Source organism: Caretta caretta, chromosome 8, assembly GCF_965140235.1.
Source record: "Caretta caretta isolate rCarCar2 chromosome 8, rCarCar1.hap1, whole genome shotgun sequence".
In the NCBI taxonomy this organism is placed as follows: domain Eukaryota; kingdom Metazoa; phylum Chordata; order Testudines; family Cheloniidae; genus Caretta; species Caretta caretta.
In genome coordinates this window covers 53,329,748-53,348,924 of record NC_134213.1, presented here as the reverse complement: position 1 = coordinate 53,348,924, position 19,177 = coordinate 53,329,748, and the positions used below count along the sequence as shown (strand labels likewise).

Here is a 19,177-nt window from a genome sequence, read left to right as displayed (position 1 = left end):
ACCAACCAAATTTCTAGGGACCATAGTTTGGGAACATGTGATATCGACATAAATTTCTATCTAATTACCAGTTTCAGCATTTATCAATAGACTCTAGGTCTTGTGGATAGTTACAGTTCCATATAAATTACATTTAGGCAATCCTTTAAGATAAAGCAGAGGGAGAGGGATATAAATAACGATGACAAACATCCCTCCTCTGGCTTGGTCACTTGAAATGAAACAAACAAATAAAAATCATAATCAATTTAAATGGAGAAAAATGAACTGAGTCTAGTTGCAAAGTAGATAAGTAAAATCTTTCACTTACTCCTCCATGGCATTCATTTCCATTTGGTTATATGTATTCCTTGTTACAGATTTCAAACTAGGATTGCAAATCTCCCATGGTGCTGACTCATCGGCCTCCTGTCAGGATCACACAGAAGCAGCTGTGGTCCTGTACAGCTAGTTATACTGGCTGCCGCTGTGGAGCTTTTATAGTCCTTTCACCTGAAAACTTTTGACAAATAATATCCAAGTGAATTATAACTGTAGATGTGTTTATAACTTATTAGTGGGGATCACAAAGAGGATTATCAAATTGCCGGCGAATTTAAAGCTCTCCGGGCTAGTTTGTGGCATTTAACCTCAGCCAGAAATAGGGGGCAGAGTGGAGCCCACCACGCCAGGAGAGACGTGGCTCAGTGGTCACCTTTCCCCCCAGAGTCCCAGGGAGCATAGTAGGTAGAACGTGCTGCACTCTCTGGTGCAACCTGCTCTCATCTCTTTGGCAGGTCATCATTGCCAGCTCCGTTGCCCATTTGGGCACTATGGCAAGGGACAGTCTGGCCCGTTGTGCAGTAAAAGTTACATTTGTATTGCATTGTAATTACTTAGTGGCTTTTTTGTGCTTACACATATTTCAGCAGGTTGAGATGTGGCCCACGCTCCTGGAAAATGTGTAGATCCCTGCATTAAAAAGACTGGCTGGGGTTGATTTCAAGAATGCCTCTGTACTTCTTGATTCATTGTAAAACAATGAGTGTTTCAGGAAGGCTAATAATATTAGATGATAATCATATCATGTTATTTCCCCAACTAGAACTGTGATACGTATGTCCATGGCACTAGCTGTAATTAGTTTTCAGGTGGGAGCACCTTAAGTTGAGGGATCAGAATTGCTGTATCTTAAGTCAAGCACTATGTCTCTCCAGCACATAGCAGCTTGGACACACAAGTTTCATTTGTCATGGTGCCACAAGAAGACAAATCAAAAAGAGATTGGGAGCAGTCAGGGCGTTTCAAGGCCCTAATGAGTGACCGTAGCTTAGGCTTTTTCAATTTCACTGGATTAAAAATTGTCATGGGGAAAATAAAAATCATAAGCCGAACATCTAAAAACTCTAACCTGGAATAGCATTTGACTAGCATTCAGATTTGGGAAAAATCACAGTGTAAATAATAGGTTCTGTTTCTAGAACAGTGAATTAAAAGTTCTTTTAAAAATAACATTTTAATTAAAGAAAAGCTTCTCTGAGGCTGAGACTTAAACTCAATTCTGGGAATAATAAGTTCCAAATCAAATGTCTTTAGAACCCAGCTTTGGTGAGAGTCTCATGGAACAACATTTTACGCAGACCTCTAGAATAAAGAACAAAAGTATATAGAATTTCTGTTAGCATGGGACATATACTGTAAGTCAGTGGTCGCCAATCTTTTTGCGCACAAGATCACTTTTTGAATTTAAGATCAACCCAGGATCTACCCCGCCCCTTCCCTGAGGCCCCATCCCTTCCCCGAGGCCTCGCCCCACTCACTCCATTCCCCCCTTCCTCCATCGCTTGCTCTTCTCCACCCTCACTCACTTTCACCAGGCTGGGGCAGGGAGTCGGGGTGTAGGAGGGGGTGCAGGATCTGGGCTGGGGCCAAGGGGTTCGGAGTGCAGAACAGGGTGAGGGGTCTGGAGGGAGTTTGGGTGCAGGAGGGGGCTCTGAGCTGGGGCAGGGGGTTGGGGTGCAGGAGAAGGTGCGAAATGCAGACTCCGGCTAGGAGGTGCTTACCATAGGCGACTCCCAGCCAGTGGCACAGCAGGGCTCAGGCAGGCTGCCTGCCTGCCCTGGCCCCACACTGCTCCTGGAAGCAGTTGGCTGCTGGAACATCTCTGCGGCCCCTGGGGAGGAGGGGGGTAGCGGCTCTCCATGTGCTGCCCTCACCCGCAAGCACAGCCCCTGCCCGCATTCCCGCCATTGGTAGCTAAGGGGACAGTGCTGGGGGCGGGGGCAGCGCGCGGGGCTGCAGACACATGCCAGCAGCCAGCTGCTTCCAGGAGCGAAGTGGGACCACGGCAGGCAGGCAGCCTGCCTGAGCCCCACTGCACCACCCGCCTTTAGCGACCCAGAGATCACGATCAACTGGCAGAGGCTCCAGGATCGACCAGTCGATCGCAATCGATGGGCTGGTGATCACTGCAGTAAGTAGTTTTGAGGTTGTTGAGCTTATTTGTACTATATCTGAAGGGAATTCTTCCAGGATGCCTATGTCTTCAACTCACCTCCTTTCATTTGGTTAGTGTAACCCACATCCCCTCCCCCAAAACAAACAAACACACACACACATTGCATGTATTAAACTCTGCCTTTCCAATAATTCATTTGTACTGTCCCCGCCTCTTCATCTCCAGTCATTTCCAATACCTTGCTGAAGTCAGTGCAGTCTTTGTAGCTTCCAAAGCAAGCGTGTGCTTGAGAAACTCTCTGTGGCTCTGAATCTGATCTGTTGTCTTGTTAGGGCTTGTCTACACTACAAAATTAAGTTGACCTATGTTACATCAACTTACAGCCACCACAGTAATTAAATTGATTTTACATGTCCACAGTACACTTCTTGTGTCGGCTGTGCACATCCTCACCAGGAGCGCTTGCACCGATTTAACTGCCAGTGTAGGGCATTGTGGGATGGCTTGTGAAAGGCAGCAATAGTCGATATAAGCAACGTAGTGTCTACACTGACAGTGCATGGACCTAACTACATTGACTTAAGCACTATGCCTCTCGTGGAGGTGGAGTTATTAAGTCGGAGTAGTGGGTGACTTATATCAGCAGGAGGAACGTGGCAGTGTAGACACTTACAGAGGTAAGTCGACGTACACTGCCTTGCGTCGACCTAACTCTGAAGTGTAGACCAGGCCTTAGGGCATGGCTACACTTGCAGATGTAGAGCGCTTTGAGTTAAACCCGCCTTCGGAGAGCGCAGTAGGGAAAGCACTGCAGTCTGTCCACACTGACAGGAACAAACGCACTAGCGTGGCCACATTTGTGGCACTTGCAGTGGCATTGGGAGCGGTGCATTATGGGCAGTTATCCCTCAGAGCACCTCTTCCCATTCTGGCGCTGTGGCTTGTGGGAAGGGCAGGGGGTGGGGAGGGCATTCTGGGTCCTGTCCCAATGCCCCGTGATGCAACGGTTCTCATCCCAGCAATCCCTGTGCTTCCACCCACATTTGGCACCATCTTTCAATGTTTTTTGTACTGCGCACTCTGTCTTCCCTTTTGGTCTGCGGGAATGGAGCCCGAACTGCTGAGGAGTATGCTGACGAGTCTCGCCAGCATGTCACATTTGGCAGTCGAGTTATTCCTTATGATCCAAAGTGACAGTGAGGGCTCCAACAATTATATCAACTCGAGTAACACATATGACACGAGTTTGCTTGTGACATTCACGGACATGCTCACCACAGTGGAACGCCGCTTTTGGGCTCAGGAAACAACCACTGAGTGGTTGGATCACATCATCCTGCAAGTCTGGGATGACGAGCAGTGGCTGCAGAACTTTCAGATGAGAAAAGTCACTTTCATGGGACTGTGTGAGGAGTTTGCCCCACCCTGTGGCGCAAGGACACGAGATTGAGAGCTGCCCAGCCGGTGGAGAAGCAGGTGGCTATTGCAATCTGGAAGCTGGCAACTCCAAACAGCCAACTCCAAACAGCTAACCAGTTTGGAGTGGGGAAGTCGACAGTTGGAATCGTGTTGATGCAAATTTGCAGGGCCATTAATCACATCCTGCTCAGGAGAACTGTGACTCCGGGTAATGTGCAGGACATTGTGGCTGGCTTTGTCTAAATGGGTTTTCCTAACTGCGGAGGGGCGATAGATGGCACACACATTCCAATTCTGGCACCAGCCCACCTAGCCTCAGAGTACGTTAATCGGAAGGGGTATTTCTCTGTGGTTCTCCAGGCGCTTGTGGATCACCATGGGCGTTTCATTGACATTAACGCAGGCTGGCCCGGAAAGGTGCATGACGCGCGCATCTTTCGGAATACTGGCCTGTTCAAGAAGCTGCAAGCTGGGACTTTTTTCCCAGACCAGAAGATCACCATAGGAGAAGTCGAAATGCTGACTGTGATCCTTGGAGACCCCGCTTACCCTTTAATGCCGTGGCTCATGAAACCCTACACAGGGAGCCTTGACAGCAGCAAGGAGCCATTCAACAACAGGCTGAGCCGGTGCAGAATGACTGTGGAGTGTGCTTTTGGCCGTTTAAAGGGCCGCTGGTGATCTCTGTATGGGAAGCTGGACCTGGCTGATGACAGCATCCCCGCGGTTATATCCATGTGCTGTACCCTCCATAACATTTGTGAAGGGAAAGGTGAAAAATTCACTCAGGCATGGAACTCGGAGGTTCAACACCTGGAGGCTGAATTTGAACAGCCAGAGACCAGGGCTATTAGAGAGGCCCAGCGCGGGGCTGCAAGGATTAGGGATGCCTTGAGGGAGCAATTTGAAGCTGAAAGCCACCAGTAATGTCTGGTGCCCTGCACGGGAGTGAAGTGCAGTGGTTCCAATGTTAGTAGGAATCTGTGTTTGCTACGCTGACTTGCAGTGCCTGTTTCTTTCTTGGGCTATGGTATCTTTTACGTTATGCAATAATAAAGAATGTTTTCAAAGCCAAAAAAATCCATTTATTGAAAAGAAAATTCATTTATTGAAAAGAAACACAACTGCTTGGGAAACAGAAAGGGCAAGGGGGTGGGGTGGGGAACGGTACAATCACAGATTTGCATATGTCCTGTTATCATACTCAGCCTTCCTGTCTGGAGTGCTATGCAGTGAGTGCTGCACTTCAAGATGGCTATACTGCATGGTGATGAGGGTTGAGTGCAGTGGGTAAGAGTCGTAGTTTTCAGGGCTGGGTGGTGAAGCTACAGGTGTTGGGGAGGCAGCTGGTGGCGGTAAGAACCCGGATGTTGGGGAGCGTGGGTTGGAGGTGACATGGGGGCACAAGGGAAAGAGTTTTGGGACAAGGGCTGCAGGGGGGGTCGGGCACGGTAGTGTTCCACCTGCATGGCTACAAGCGCCTGGATCGAGTCCGCTTGGCGCTCCATGATGCTTATCAGCCGATCCGTGCTTTGCTGCCGGAGCACTGTACTTTTCTGCCAGCGCTCCTCATTCTGCTGGCCGATCCTCCTTTCTCTGTCTCGCCACTCCAGCACTTTTCGATTTTCATTACTTGAATGCGGCATTACTTCATGTAACGTCTTCCTTGCTTCTACGTGGCCTCTTTCTGATTCTTTGGAGTCTTTTGGCCGGTGATAACACGGATGGCTGAGATCTCAAGCTTGCATCTGTAAAGGCAAAATGCAACACTTAACAGAGGCAGCATTGTTCACACCAGTTGGAGTTATGATTCCCCCGTACTTAAGGGCAAGCACTGTCTACACAATAGCATAATTTGCCCGTCCCAAAGCGAGCGCACATAACCCACGGGAGCCCCAAAATGGTGAGTAAGTACAGGGTCAAGCGTGACTGATTGTTTCACGGCTGTACTGTCCTCTGGGTTTCTGTGCCTTGGGGAGAGCCAACAGCTGCAGGGGGCCCCTATACTGAACACTGTCCCCACATTTTCCACAGGATGAGTTCATCCTGGAAGATATCTCGCTGCTGAGGGTGACCTGGGAAGCAAGGGAGGGTCTTCTACTCCAATGTGGATTCCACCCTGGCCCATATGCAGCTTGCCTATGTGCAGCAATGGTCCCCCCGCCCCGCACGGCACAGTGACGCGGACAAGTTAGCCTTACTGGGATAAGGACTACAGTGGCTCTCCCGAGAAACCTGCGCAAGCGCATTGCCCAAGTTCTGGTTGAGACCTTTGCAGAGATCACTGAGGCCGATTACCACGATGTGAGAGAGCACATCAACACCCTGTTCTGCATCTAGGCATGCATACGGCCCTAACCCTCCTCGCTCCAAGAGCCTGCACCGAACAACTTCCTTCCCAAAATAAAAGCCACTTACTGGGCACCTCCTCTGGTGTTTGTCCTTCCCCAAGCACTGGCTGCCACGACCAGCTACCTTCCTTCTGGCTTGATAACAGCTCCTGGCTGCATGCATGTAGGGATTCCGGGGTGTCTTCCTCCACCTCAGCACCCTCGCTCCCGCTTTCCTTCTCTTCCTCCTCCCGCCTTGTTGAACTGGGCTTTGAAGGGCCCATGGTGGTACTCGGAGTGGAGGCGAGGTTGGCTCCAAGTATCGCGTCCAGCTCTTTGTAGAAATGGCAGGTCGCAGGGGCAGCACCGGAACGGCTGTTTGCCTCTCAGGCTTTGCGGTAGGCATTCCGCAGCTCCTCAACTTTAACCCTGCACTGCAGTGCCTCCCGGTCATGGCCCCTTTCCATCATGTCCCTTGATATCTGCCCGAAGTTATCGTAATTCCTACGGTTGGAGCGCAGCTGGGACTGGACAGCTTCCTCCCCACAAACACTGATGAGGTCCAGCACCTCGCCATTGCTCCATACTGGGGATCGCCTGGCGTGTGGAGGCATGGTCACCTGGAAAGATTCGCTGAGAGCACTCCACACCTGGCTGAGCAAACAGGAAGGGGATTTTCAAAATTCCCAGGAGATTTAAAGGGCAGGTCTGACGGTTGGTCACCTGAGGGCAGGGCAGTAGAGTTCAAAGTGATGACCAGAGTGGCTAGAACAGGCATTGTGGGACACTTCTGGAGGCTGATCAGAGCACACTATAGGACCAGGGCGTCCCTAATGGCGCCGCGGCGCTCCAGCGGGGGCGCAGCAAACGTTATTCCACTTGCCGAGGTGGAGACCAGCAGCGCTGTAGCCGTGGAGTCAGAGCGCTCTACGTGCCTTGCCAGTGTGGACGGGTAGTGAGCTAGTGCTCCTGGGGCTCCTTTATTGTGCTGTAACTCGCAAGTGTAGCCAAGCCCTTAGTGTTGAATAGTCAGTGAATGTTGTCCTTAATTACCTCTGTTATTTTCTGTGTAGTGTATACTATAGATATAAATTTACATATCCTCGCCAAATATCCATTCAATGTGTAGTGGCACTCAAAAATGTAACAATGTTGGGAATCATTAAGAAAGGGATTGATAATAAGACAGAAAATATCATATTGCCTCTGTATAAATCCATAGTACACCCACATCATGAATACTGTGTGCAGATGTGGTCACCCCATCTCAAAAGAGATATATTGAAATTGGAAAAGGTTCAGAAAAGGGCAACAAAAATGAGTAGGGGTATGGAACAGCTGCCGTATGAGGAGAGATTAGTAAGACTGGGACTTTCAGCTTGGAAAAGAGACGACTAAGGGGGGATATGATAGAGGTCTGTAAAATCATGACTAGTGTGGAGAAAGTAAATAAGGAAGTGTAATTTACTCCTTTTCGTAACACACAAACTAGGGGTCACCAAATGAAATTAATGGGCAGCAGGTTTAAAACAAACAAAAGGAAGTATTTCTTCACACAACGCACAGTCAACCTGTGGAACTCCTTGCCAGAGGATGTTGTGAAGGCCAAGACTATAACAGGGTTCAAAAAAGAACTGGATAAATTCATGGAGGATAATTCCATGATTGGCTATTAGCCAGGATGGGCAGGGATGGTGTCCCTAACCTCTATTTGCCAGAAGCTGGGAATGGGCAACAAGGGATGGATCACTTGATGGCTACCTGTTCTGTTCGTTCCCTCTGGGGTACCTGGCATTGGCCACTGTCGGAAGACAGGATACTGGGCTAGATGGACCTTTGGTCTGACCTAGTATGGCTGCTCTTATGTTCTTAAGTTTGCACTCGCTACAGCAACTCAGAGGAAAAGGGACAAGGCCCTTTTTGATGCTTAAGCTGCAGTACTGTTGTTCCTGGGGGTTTGTCTACACTACAAGCACTACAGCAGCATATCTGCAACTACACCGCTGTAGTGCTGATGCTTACTACAGCAACAGGTTTTTCCATTGTAGTAAATCCACCCCCTCACAAGGCGAAAGGTAGGTTGAGGGAAGAATTCGTCCATCAGTTTAGCTGTGTATATACCGGGATTTAGATTGACTTAGTTATATCTCTTGGGGTGTGTGTGAATTTTTCACATCCCTGAGCAACCTAGCTAGGTAGACCTAAGTTTAGGTGTGGACCTGGGCTGGGACAGAAATACTTGTCTGTTCCAATTTGAATGCAGAATCTCCTGAAACACAGTTGTTCCTAATCTCCTAGGCTGAAAAATGTGACAGCAATCTCTGGTCTGTCAACAAATGCTCAGAAACCACAAATCTCCAAACAGTCAGTTTTGTGTTTTCAGTTTATTTTTCAGTTCTTTTCTCTTTCACTGCTTCAGAGGGCAGGACAGGCTGCAGAGCTTGCAGTATAACCCCAAAGAAGATGGTTATTAAAAAGTGACCAAATTATGATTAAAATTCTGCAAATCAATGGGGGTTAAAGGAGAGCATTGCAAAGAGCCAGATCCTGCTGTGGCTAATAACTCAATGGGAAGCAGAGATGCAACTGGTTCATCTTCCGACACGAGCATCCTGCTATTCAGGGTGCTGCACTGTGGGGTGCTCGCTGCTGCTCTTTCTAGCAGGTGCAACATGCATACCCACCATCTGCTGGCAAGCACTGGCTTCTGGTGACTGCATTTGTGCTTTTCAGCTTCGAGACCTGTATGTGCCTCTGAACTTGCCGGCTGTGTTCCCCTGGGGGTGTGCTGTGCAGGCTGATCCATTAGCTGCACATGCTTCTAACAATGCTGAGATACCCACGCTATGATGGAATTTTGCACAAGGAGAAGAGGCTCTCTGCAGCTCTTCCCCTTGGCTCTCGTGAACCAGCACAGCACAGCGCAGGACTCACACAGTTTGACTGATGTTATGTTTTTCTGTACTTGTTTGACCAGCTGGGTGGGGGACAGTTTTGCACTGACTTCTGAAAACTGCACAAGAATTCATTTTTAATATTAATCATAAACATCTCTCAAAGCTCTTCATATAGTAATGATTTAGGGGGAAATCTTCAAAAGTGAAAGGCTCCTAAGTCACCTAGGAGCATAGTCAGTCACCTAGTCTACTTTGAAAATATTACCCTTAATTGCCAGCAGGAATTCTGAGGCTAAGACTGCATCCATTTTGCACTAAAGCAGTAGCACATATGCAGTCTTGGCTCATAGAGCCTGCTTTATTGAGAGAAGAAATATTGGCTTTGATATTGAGGTTATCCCTCTAATAATTATGAAAAGCTGCCTGGGAGCTTTGCCTTCACCTGAACAGCTGTCAGAGATCTTGCTTGGAGAGCACCTCTGGCAATGCACTCAGCCTCCTTCCTTCCAGTGTTGCATTGCAGTCGCAGGACTGGCCAGGGACCCCGCATTTGGCTGTCGTGCTAGAATCCTTGATTTTTCGGAGTTAGAAGTATCCGTGCTCTGAACTGCGTTACGCTGACGTTGTGATGTCACTAGGCATTCTTATGAGTTGCTGACGTGTGTTCACAGTGTGCTGAGCCCATGAAAGGCAGAAGATGCAGTAGAATTCTGACTGCTGTTTAGCATGGTGCTGTGTGCTAGTTGTCTCGTTAATTTAATAAATTGCTCTGACTGGTTAGTTGTTAACTTATTTATACCCCTAGAACCTGCATGTGCCTCTAAACCCAGGTCTCTTTGTTTTTCAGGATGACGAAGGCCAGACCGCACTGCATTATGGTAAGCTGGTTTTGGATTTACATGTTTGCCTATTAACTGCATGAGTTTTCTGTTTGAATAAACAATATGTGTAAAGCAAATTTCAGAAGAAGTGGAAGCAGGGAGCTGTCCAGAAACTGGAGCTGGATTAACCAGGCCGGCTAACTCCAACAGCAAATCCTAGTGAAAAGTGTGGGAAAGTGGTGTGCAAATGTTTCAGCAAGTGATCTTTAGAATCTCATCATATTAATGTGCTGGTGTTGGCCTGGTAGCACTGTGGACTACACTGGGGGAGGCCCCATCCTCTCTCACCTTTACTGTCTCCTAACAGCTGTCTGGACCCCACCTTCACCTTCTTTCTCTCCATTCTTGGCTCCCTCTGTGTCTCCTCCACTCCGCATGGTTAACAGGGCTTTCTTCACTTGGACTGCTCCATCTGCCCATGTTTGGGACACTCTTCCTCCATTGCACTCGCTGACTCAGTTCCCTTCCTTAAATCTCACTGTGAAGCCTTCCTTTTCCCTTTGATTAGTGATTCACTTTCTGTATAAAGTCTTTTGCAGTCCTGTTCCGGATGCAGGGTAGTGTGTAGCATACCAAGGAATCTCAGTTGCCAGAAATGTGGCTGTTGGACCTGTTAGCAGTAAAGCGTTGGAGGAATCATATCAAAGAGCACTGGCTTTCCTATCCTGGACAAGCCGTGTGGGACAGGAGGATGTTGCAGAAACAGTACAGTGAATTTTTCTTTTAGAGAAGATTGCCGTGGCTTGAACTGACAATGAACAAGTTACAAGCCTAGCTTACGCTGGCAGCACCAGCCTCAGAGGTTCTGCACTTAACAAACAAAGAGCATCTCTCCTACTTCTTGAAACTATGGCATGTGTCACTCCTGCAGTTGAATCGTAATTAGCTTTGACTTGTAAAAACCTGACTTGAGGGTCTAAAGTTTTTGTATAGTCTTTCTAGTGAAAATTGTGATCGATACAAAAGAGACAGAGACTAAAATGATACACAGTGCTGATGTGCAGAGAGTGAACAAAAAAAGGCTGATAAATCTACCAGAATATTTTCCTAAATTAAATAATTTATCGTCATTTTATAATCGCTGTGTAATTAGTGACACCTGTCGCTCGGGTAGTATTTGTGCCTGGTCCTCCTTCAGACCCGTTCCACAAGGACAGCAACAGGATAGCAAAATGATTGTAGAGATCAGCCCAAGATGCAGAGTTTGGATCTGGATCTAAATCTGCCTAAATTCTGGGGTGTCTGGACACAGGGTTCATTCAGTGTGATACTTTGTGACTTTTCCCCACATGCCCCTTCATGTACAGTCCATTGTTCCTCTTATTTCAAACACAGCCATTCCTGTCACCCCAATTGAAATAGATCATTGCTTATTTTAACAAACAGTGGTGGCTCTGCTGTCTGAATAACACTGTCTTAGTCACCTTTTATCCTCACGTTGTGCTTTCTCTTTGTCTGTCTCAATCGGAGCTTTGTCCTTTCCTTATTAAGGGGCAGATCCTACCACCTGGTGCATAGGTGCAGATGGTTTCGTAGCTGTGGGATGCATGCAGTTTCATTGCACAAGAGGAGAGGGCCGGGTCTTCCAATCCTTCCTGCAGCAGAGGGGGCCCAAGGGTGACAGAGGCTACTTTAGCCATTGGGCTGGAGTAGCTCCCATATAGCATCTCCCCTCCCACTCTCCAGCCTGTGGGGAGGACTCCTCACCTTTCCCCTTGTGCAGACTCCTAGCACCCATCTACAGTGATTAAACTGGTTATGAGTTTTGGGGCTAACTGGTAATTTTCTCAGCCACATGATCAGACTATCCAGCAGTATCTGCCTGAAGCAAAAGAGGCAAGTTGTATTATATTTATGATATTATTTGTTTTCAGAGGTTTTGATCAGATTCACTGGTGGTAGAATTAAAAGAGGTCAACTTAAAAACCTCGTCATTTTTAAAAAATGAGGTAAAGTAATGTGGACTACTACATGCCCCTGCGTCACCCTGCCGAGTTGCGGGGGTAGGGGGGTTATAATCACAGTTTCCATTTTTTAAACAATGTGATTTTGATCTCTTATATGCAATGTGTTGTAGCCATGTTGGTCCCAGGATATTAGCGAGACAAGGTGGGTGAGGTAATAGAACAGATATTACTTCACCCACCTTGTCTCTTTTGGTCTCTTGTTGCTTTGTCTTAGAGCCACACAAACAAAAGGGAAACTCGCTGACTGTACAGAGGAAGCCATGAAAATGACTCTGCACAAAGTGCCGTCAAGTGCACGGAGTAACTGTGGGGGGAAAGGGAAATGTTTTTTCTCTACTCTTTATTTAAGTTACAGTACCAACGCTTGGTGAAAATTCTGGACAGCAATATGATCAAGGCAGTAGTTTCCCTTGGAGTAAAAGCCACGATATGTGCATGCCAAAAAAGCCTTTTTTTTTTTTTTAAACCTGTATAGTTTGAATAAAAAATTCTTTTCAGAGTGAAAAATATTTTACCTTCAGTTGCTATACTGACACAATGTTTATTCCTCCCTCTTCCTTCCCCACCATTTGGGTATACGCTCACTCCCCATCCCCTTCACTATCACTAATCCACAAGAACACCTGCTTGGATCCGTACCACTCGGGTCCATTCTACCTCCCTGTTCTCCCTGTCTGAATGTGTCTGAATTCAATCTGTAAAACGTTTCTTCTCTCTTTTCCGTCTCCCCGTTCTGTAGCACTAGTAATATGTTATGTGAAGCCTGAAAAGATCCAGTTAATTTAAAAAATTGTTTTGACTCAAGTGATTATTACTTAGAACTAAAATTTTCTGAAAATCCTCAAGTATGATTGTTGCTGGTGCTGCATAATGGGGTTATTAATTGCAACAGAGACACACGATAGCCTGAATAATGTGTCTCCTTTTGGGTTTGACTGCAGTATCTCCTTTTGTTGCAGCTTTACAGTAAACTGTGAAGCAGTTACATTCCAGGAGCGAGGACAGTAAGACAGAGACTGTTTTGGGGGATTTAGCCATCCCCCTTTATGAGTTACTTTGGTCTGACAGCTGTCCTTGTGGTGACAGCTCTCCTGATTACAGCAGGTGTCAAACTCTGTCCTAGATGGGTTATAAATCCTGGCTCGTTACAATTGGCTCTGACCCTGGGTTTAATCGGAGGTTAAGTGGAGGCAACACTCCAGTATGTGCCTTCCAAATGGGCTGCATGTTATGAGTTCCAAATGCACCCATCTGCCTTTGCTCCCGGGTAGGATTCAGTGGCTTCTGGGCATTTGGTGCTTGTGGTTATATGCGGTGCTTATTGCAGAGTTGATCAGTATGAGCATGGTCTCCCTTGTAAATGCCCTGTTAGTCTCCTGCTCCTCCTCACCATGCTCCCCCCCCCCCCACCCACCCACAGGGAATACTAAAATCATTGCCTCTGTGTCTCCCAGAGGAAATCAAGGCTTCTCCTTGCACTTGCAGTCACGTGATTTCAGAGTGGGCAGGTTCTGTATCCCCGTGGGTGCTCTGTCTTCCTTGTAAAGCACCATCTGTTCTGCTCATTCTGTGCTGTGGGAGGGGATGTTGGAGTGAAAATAAAAAAAAATGAAATTCATCATCAAAACCCTGAGGATTAATGGAGTCAGCAGGCGAACTGCGCTGAATGAAAATTCATCTTCACCTGTGCCAGCGTCAGGGCCACCTCTCTGGCACTTGACAAATAGAGGTTCCCAGGGTGCCATAAATTCAGCAGCTGTACGAACCTCCAGGGACTTGTTCATGCTTTTCTGAGATGGGCTGATGACCACTTGGATTTCCCAGTATAGCAACAGGGCCAACACATTGCCTCATGTTGGGCCTGGTCCCGAGAAGTGCTGAACACCTGCTGAGAGTCGTTTGGGGATGGAGGTACTTAGCACCCTTCAGGATCAGACCCTCGGCTGGTGCAAAAGCTAGCCATTTTTCTTTGCAGTATATTTGAAACAGAGAATGAAGGCTAGTCTACACTCGAATCTTATGTGGGTATAACAACATCTCTCAGGGGTGTAAAAAATCAGCACCCCTGAGAGATTAAGCTATACCTACCTAACCCCTGGTGTCGAATCTTCTGTCAGGGAGGTGGATTACCTAGGCAGGCAGGAGAACCCCTCCCGCTGGCATCAGTAGCGTCTACACCGAAGCACTACAGCAGCACCGCTTTCGCGTTTGAAGTGTAGAGGTGCCAATTTCATAAAGATCTGTCACTTCCCTGGAGATGCAGGTTCTGAAATGTCTCTGTCTCAGGACCAGCTGCTCAGGATCACACAGACTTGCCTCCATGGGAAACCATGATATTGGGTTCCCTTGCATGGCTCCCTCAGCTCTCTGGAAATGCCCCTTTCCTAAAGGCTCCCTGAGGTCTTGCTGGATGTTGCTCTCTCCTGTGCCGCTCCATTTGGCACTTCTCTCTCTTCCTGCATCCTACCTGCTGCTTTGTCATCAGTCCCGTCACTCCTTGTTTTAACATAAGCTCCGATCACATCTCAAGTTTACTTTGATTAAACTTTGCTGCTTGTCCCCTTGGATCTGTTGGAAACTGCAGTGTAATGTAAAAGACACTAATTACTACATCTAGTGGCATAGAAGAGTAAACCGCTAAATTTGTTAAAGTGCCTGAAATATAATTAAAACCAACAATTAACAGACAGGAAACTGCCCTCCTGACAGTCTCAGAAGGCAGATCAGCACTGAGACATTTTAAGTCTTACAGGAAGTCTGTGCCACAACGTTATTTTAAGGTAAAATCCAGGGGCCAGATCTTCAGACAATGTCAACAGGCTCGGCTCTTTTCCTATTATTGAAAAAGGCCCTTGTTGAATTGGGTGAGGGTAGGAAGTGGCAGTTTGGCAGGGAGGGAGCCCTTCGGGAGGGGTGGAATTTGGTTTGGTTTTGGCCGAGTAATGAGAATTTGAAAAAAGGAGTTGTTCATGCCTGCCTGGTAGTTTCCACCTCGCAGTAACGCCTCTCTGTGCTGGAAACGAATGGGCACCAAGCCGCATGTATGGGGCGGTGGGCTCAGGTGGAGTTGTGGAATAACATGTCTTTTTACATCGAAAGTGTGTCTCAATGGGGAGGTCATGGGCTGAGGCAGGGAAGCAAGAGAACGGTAATGATCTCTGAACTAGACCTGGCTCCAGAGAAGCCCTGCCTCCTGCTGCAGGATGGGTTAAGGGGCGTATGAAATGAAGCAGGGGTCTCTAAAAGCCCTGCCTTGTTCTGTGTGCAAATGCATGCTCTCATGGAGGCAGGACTCCAGAGGAACCCTCGAGTTCTCGTTCCAAACCATATATCAAGGGTCAGGACAAACAGAAATGTCTAGTTTGTAGTGTCCCTTCCCATTGCAATAGTAAATCAAAATCCAAATAATTTGTGCTAATTGCTTCCCAAAGCAGTATTTACCATATGCTGCCAAAAGCCAAAATGGCATTTCCTAGCACCAGAAGATGTTCGGTGTGGGTATAGGATGTCCTGTACCATGCTTGAGCTCTAGCCTGGAGGCAGCTGGCATTCACTGTTGCAGCTCTTGAATGCCCATCGCTGCAGAATTGTAACATCAGATTAACTCTACCCTTTGTCTCCAGCCTCCGCCTGTGAGTTTTTTGACATTGTGGAGCTGCTGCTGAAGTCTGGAGCTGATCCCACCCTCTTGGACCAAGAAGGCTGCCTGCCTGAAGAGGTGACGGACTGTAAAGCAATCACTTCCCTGCTGCAGCAGCACACGGCTGGCAAAACCTAACCAGAAGGACTGCACCAGCACGGGGCTTCAAGAGTGGACAGAAACGGCAATAACCCCCACCCCATCCCCATTCTAACCCCCACAACCCTCTTTAATATGCATTGTTTTTTGAGAGTCGGGCATGACGTTTGGGAGGGCTGGGTGCCTGGCAAATCTACCAGCATAAGTCTTTGGAAGGAGTATACACTGCATAATAGAATCCATTTTTGCATGCTCTGGAATTTATTACTGCTCTGGGTGGGTGGGGGGGACTCAGACAACATCTGACTATATTTAGACGCGGCTGCTCTTTTGAAAAATATACATGACTAGTGAGAGGTGATCAAATCAGCACTGAAGATTCAGATGTGACCAAATGAGATCTAGGGAAATCAGATGTGGTACCATTGAGGGAAGCTGTATTTCCCTTGGCCCAGACAAATACTATAAATATAAGAGAGAGCACAAGGTCATACGTTGTTCCTTTCTGGTCTTTGGACAGGGGTAGTGGCCTGATTCCTGTGAAGCGATTGGAACTGGGGCCTTTCAGATGTACCAGCACACTCCACTCAGAGGGGTATTCCAGAAAGTGTTCTTCAAAAAGAAAATGACAAAAACAAAGACTGAGCCAGTGCAATCTCCTGCTCAGTTCCATGGGAGATGATGGGGTTTTTAGTGTGTGTCACTCTGTATTCTAGATATGAAGTACATTAGTGCACCATAAATGATGTAAGAGGAGGAGAGACGTCAGTACTGTGCCCGTATCTTGAGTGAAGTCACAAAATATGATTTTATCATTCATGCAACTGCTTATTAAAGGGAAAATATTGCAGAGTAAAAATGTTGTCACCAGTGAGTTACTTTTATCTCCAACTCCTTGTCATGTGGAAGTAGTTCTCTGACAGTAAAAACATGGTTTGGTTTGTAGTGTAGATAGGTTTGAACCACATTTTTAACTCTCCATAGGGCAGGTGCAGATGCTAGTGAGCTGTAAGAATCACCAAGAATCTGTCCGAAACTAACTGGCCTTGGAGAGAGTGCTGAGGATCCATTAGGAATGGCTTCTGTTTTGGAGGGGGTTGTGGAAGTGCAGAGAATATGTATATGACTGCAGTTTAATTGCTAGTGGGGGGGTCCCTACTTGTGTTAACCATGTCACAGTGCTGTGGTCCAAGTCTACACTGATAGCACTGTTCAGGGACATTTAAAATGTGGGTCAGACCTACCTATACTGCAAGACCAAACCACGTTTTTATTGTCAGAAAATTACTGCACTGAGAGCCTCCTAATGGCACTATTAAGAGCCCCTCAGTCCAGTAGGATACACAGTGTGGATGGATCTTTAGAGAATCTGTACTATAATGAGTAGAACCTGAACTCCTTGGACACAATCTCCTTCCCACAATGCATCCAAAGCCTGAGACCCATTGAGTCAAATGGGAATTGTCCCTTGGTCCATTGACTATAGCTGCAATATGGCACCAGACCCTTGTTAAACCTACCAAGATTTGCTGTACTTTGTTGTGTGTGAGAAAATCTCTCCCTCCATAGCAGCCATTTACTGGTCCAAACTCTGCAGTTGCAGACAAGGTTGTTTATACACATAATAGTGTAGCACTGCAGAGCTTCCAGGAGAAAAACCCAGATTAGCAGTACATGAAGATGGTAGATGTTCCCCCTTATTTACCATGTGATTTTTTTTCATGACTGTAGCCAAGTAGTTCCTGAGCCAGAAGTGAATGAGAGCTGCTGAGTTCTTAGCACTTTTTAAAATCAGCTGCTTATAGAATCATAGGAATGGAAAGGACCTCAAGAGGTCATCTAGTCCAGTCCCCTGCACTCATGGCAGGACTAAGTATTATCCAGACCATCCCTGACAGGTGTTTGTCTAACCTGCTCTTAAAAATCTCCAATGATGGAGATTCCACAACCTCCGTAGGCAATTTATTCCAATGCTTAACTTGACAGGAGGTTTTTCCTATTGTCCAAGCTAAACCTCCCTGTCCCTGTTATTTGTTGCCCTATCCTCAGATGTTAAGGAGAATACATTTCCCTCCCTCCCCCTTGTAACAACCTTTTCTGTACTGGAAAACTGTTACCATGTCCCCGCTCAGTCTTCTCTTTTCCAGACTAAACAAACCCAATTTCTTCAATCTTCCCTCATAGGTCGTGTTTTCTAGATCTTAAATCATTTTTGTTGCTCTTCTCAGGACTTTCTCCAATTTGTCCACATTTTACTTGAAATGTGGTGCCCAGAATTGGACACAATACTCCAGTTGAGGCCTAATCAGCGCAGAGTAGAGCGGAAGAATTACTTCTTGTGTCTTGCTTACAAGACTCCTGCTAATACATCCCAAAATTATGTTTGCTTTTTTTGAAACAGTGTTACACCGCTGACTCATATTTAGCTTGTATCAACTATTGACCCCCAGATCCCTTTCTGCAGTACTCCTTCCTAGGCAGTCATACAACTGATTGTTCCTTCCTAAGTGGAGTACTTTGCATTTGTCCTTATTGAATTTTATCCTATTTACTTCAGATCATTTTGAATTTTAATCCTCTTCTCCAAATGGGAGTCTTGTCATTGACTTAATGGGCTTTGGATCTGCTCGAAGTTCACAACTCAAAGAAAACTTTAAACGTGAAATTGGGTTTCTGGGCTACATTTTTAAGTGTGGTGGGCCGTATAAGCACGTTTGCTTATATACACAACCAGTCCATTCAAAACAGTGAAGCAGATGCACATTTTGATAGAAACAAATATTTATTGGAGAATTCGTGCACTTTGGATAAAACAGCAGGAGGAAATCATATGTGCTACGCAAAGGTGTCCTATTGTATGGTCCGCCAGGCTGTGAGTACAAGTATGATATACGTTAAAGGCAACTGCACCAGGTGGCTGTAGTAACATAGAAACACACATGCATGCTCTCAAATCAGGAACGTCATGATCTGGTATGGATTAGATGTAGCCATGTGGCACCAAAAATAAATTGGCAGTTGCTGTGCAGAATAAGAATCGAGCTTATTGCTTTCGACTTTTTATGTTGTGTGTGAAAGCCAGGAAATGTCGTGAATGGTGCTCATCCCACAGAAGCAGAACAGCAGGAGCTGTGGACTCATACACAATTATTTTTTAAATTATTGGTTCCTTTAGGGTAGAAAAGGTTGTGATTCTTATGTGTCCATTTCTGTTTGCTCTGAAGTTGCTTAACCTCTGGCTGTGTTTAACCAAATAACAGCTGCAGAGCGTTGGAGGGACTGTACGTCCAGGCGATAAGCATGTGCCGCACTGCTGAGCATTAGCAGTTGCCTACTGAAGTTCCACTAACTCCAGGGGAACGTTAAAGGGTAACCACAGAATAGAAGAGGACCAGCGGCAATCAGGCTTAAAGGATGAAGCTGGAGAAATATCCACAAACTATCTGGATTAGTGTATGTAAATTCTTACATAGTTGCTGTTAAAAATTAAAGTTTACCTGTGCACCA

General features: G+C 46.6%; 1 protein-coding gene across 2 annotated transcripts in view; it reads left to right on the top strand.

The window, feature by feature from the left end:
- ACBD6 (acyl-CoA binding domain containing 6) overlaps positions 1 to 16,529 on the top strand; it is a 142,299-nt gene extending 125,770 nt beyond the window's left edge. For both annotated transcript variants that reach the window (XM_048860317.2, XM_048860318.2), the window contains 2 exons: positions 9,931 to 9,961; positions 15,555 to 16,529. In XM_048860317.2, the coding sequence (XP_048716274.1) occupies positions 9,931 to 9,961; positions 15,555 to 15,709 (186 nt within the window). In that variant the 3' untranslated portion in view covers positions 15,710 to 16,529. The remainder of the gene's footprint in view (positions 1 to 9,930; positions 9,962 to 15,554) is intronic.
- Positions 16,530 to 19,177: the final 2,648 nt, after the last annotated feature.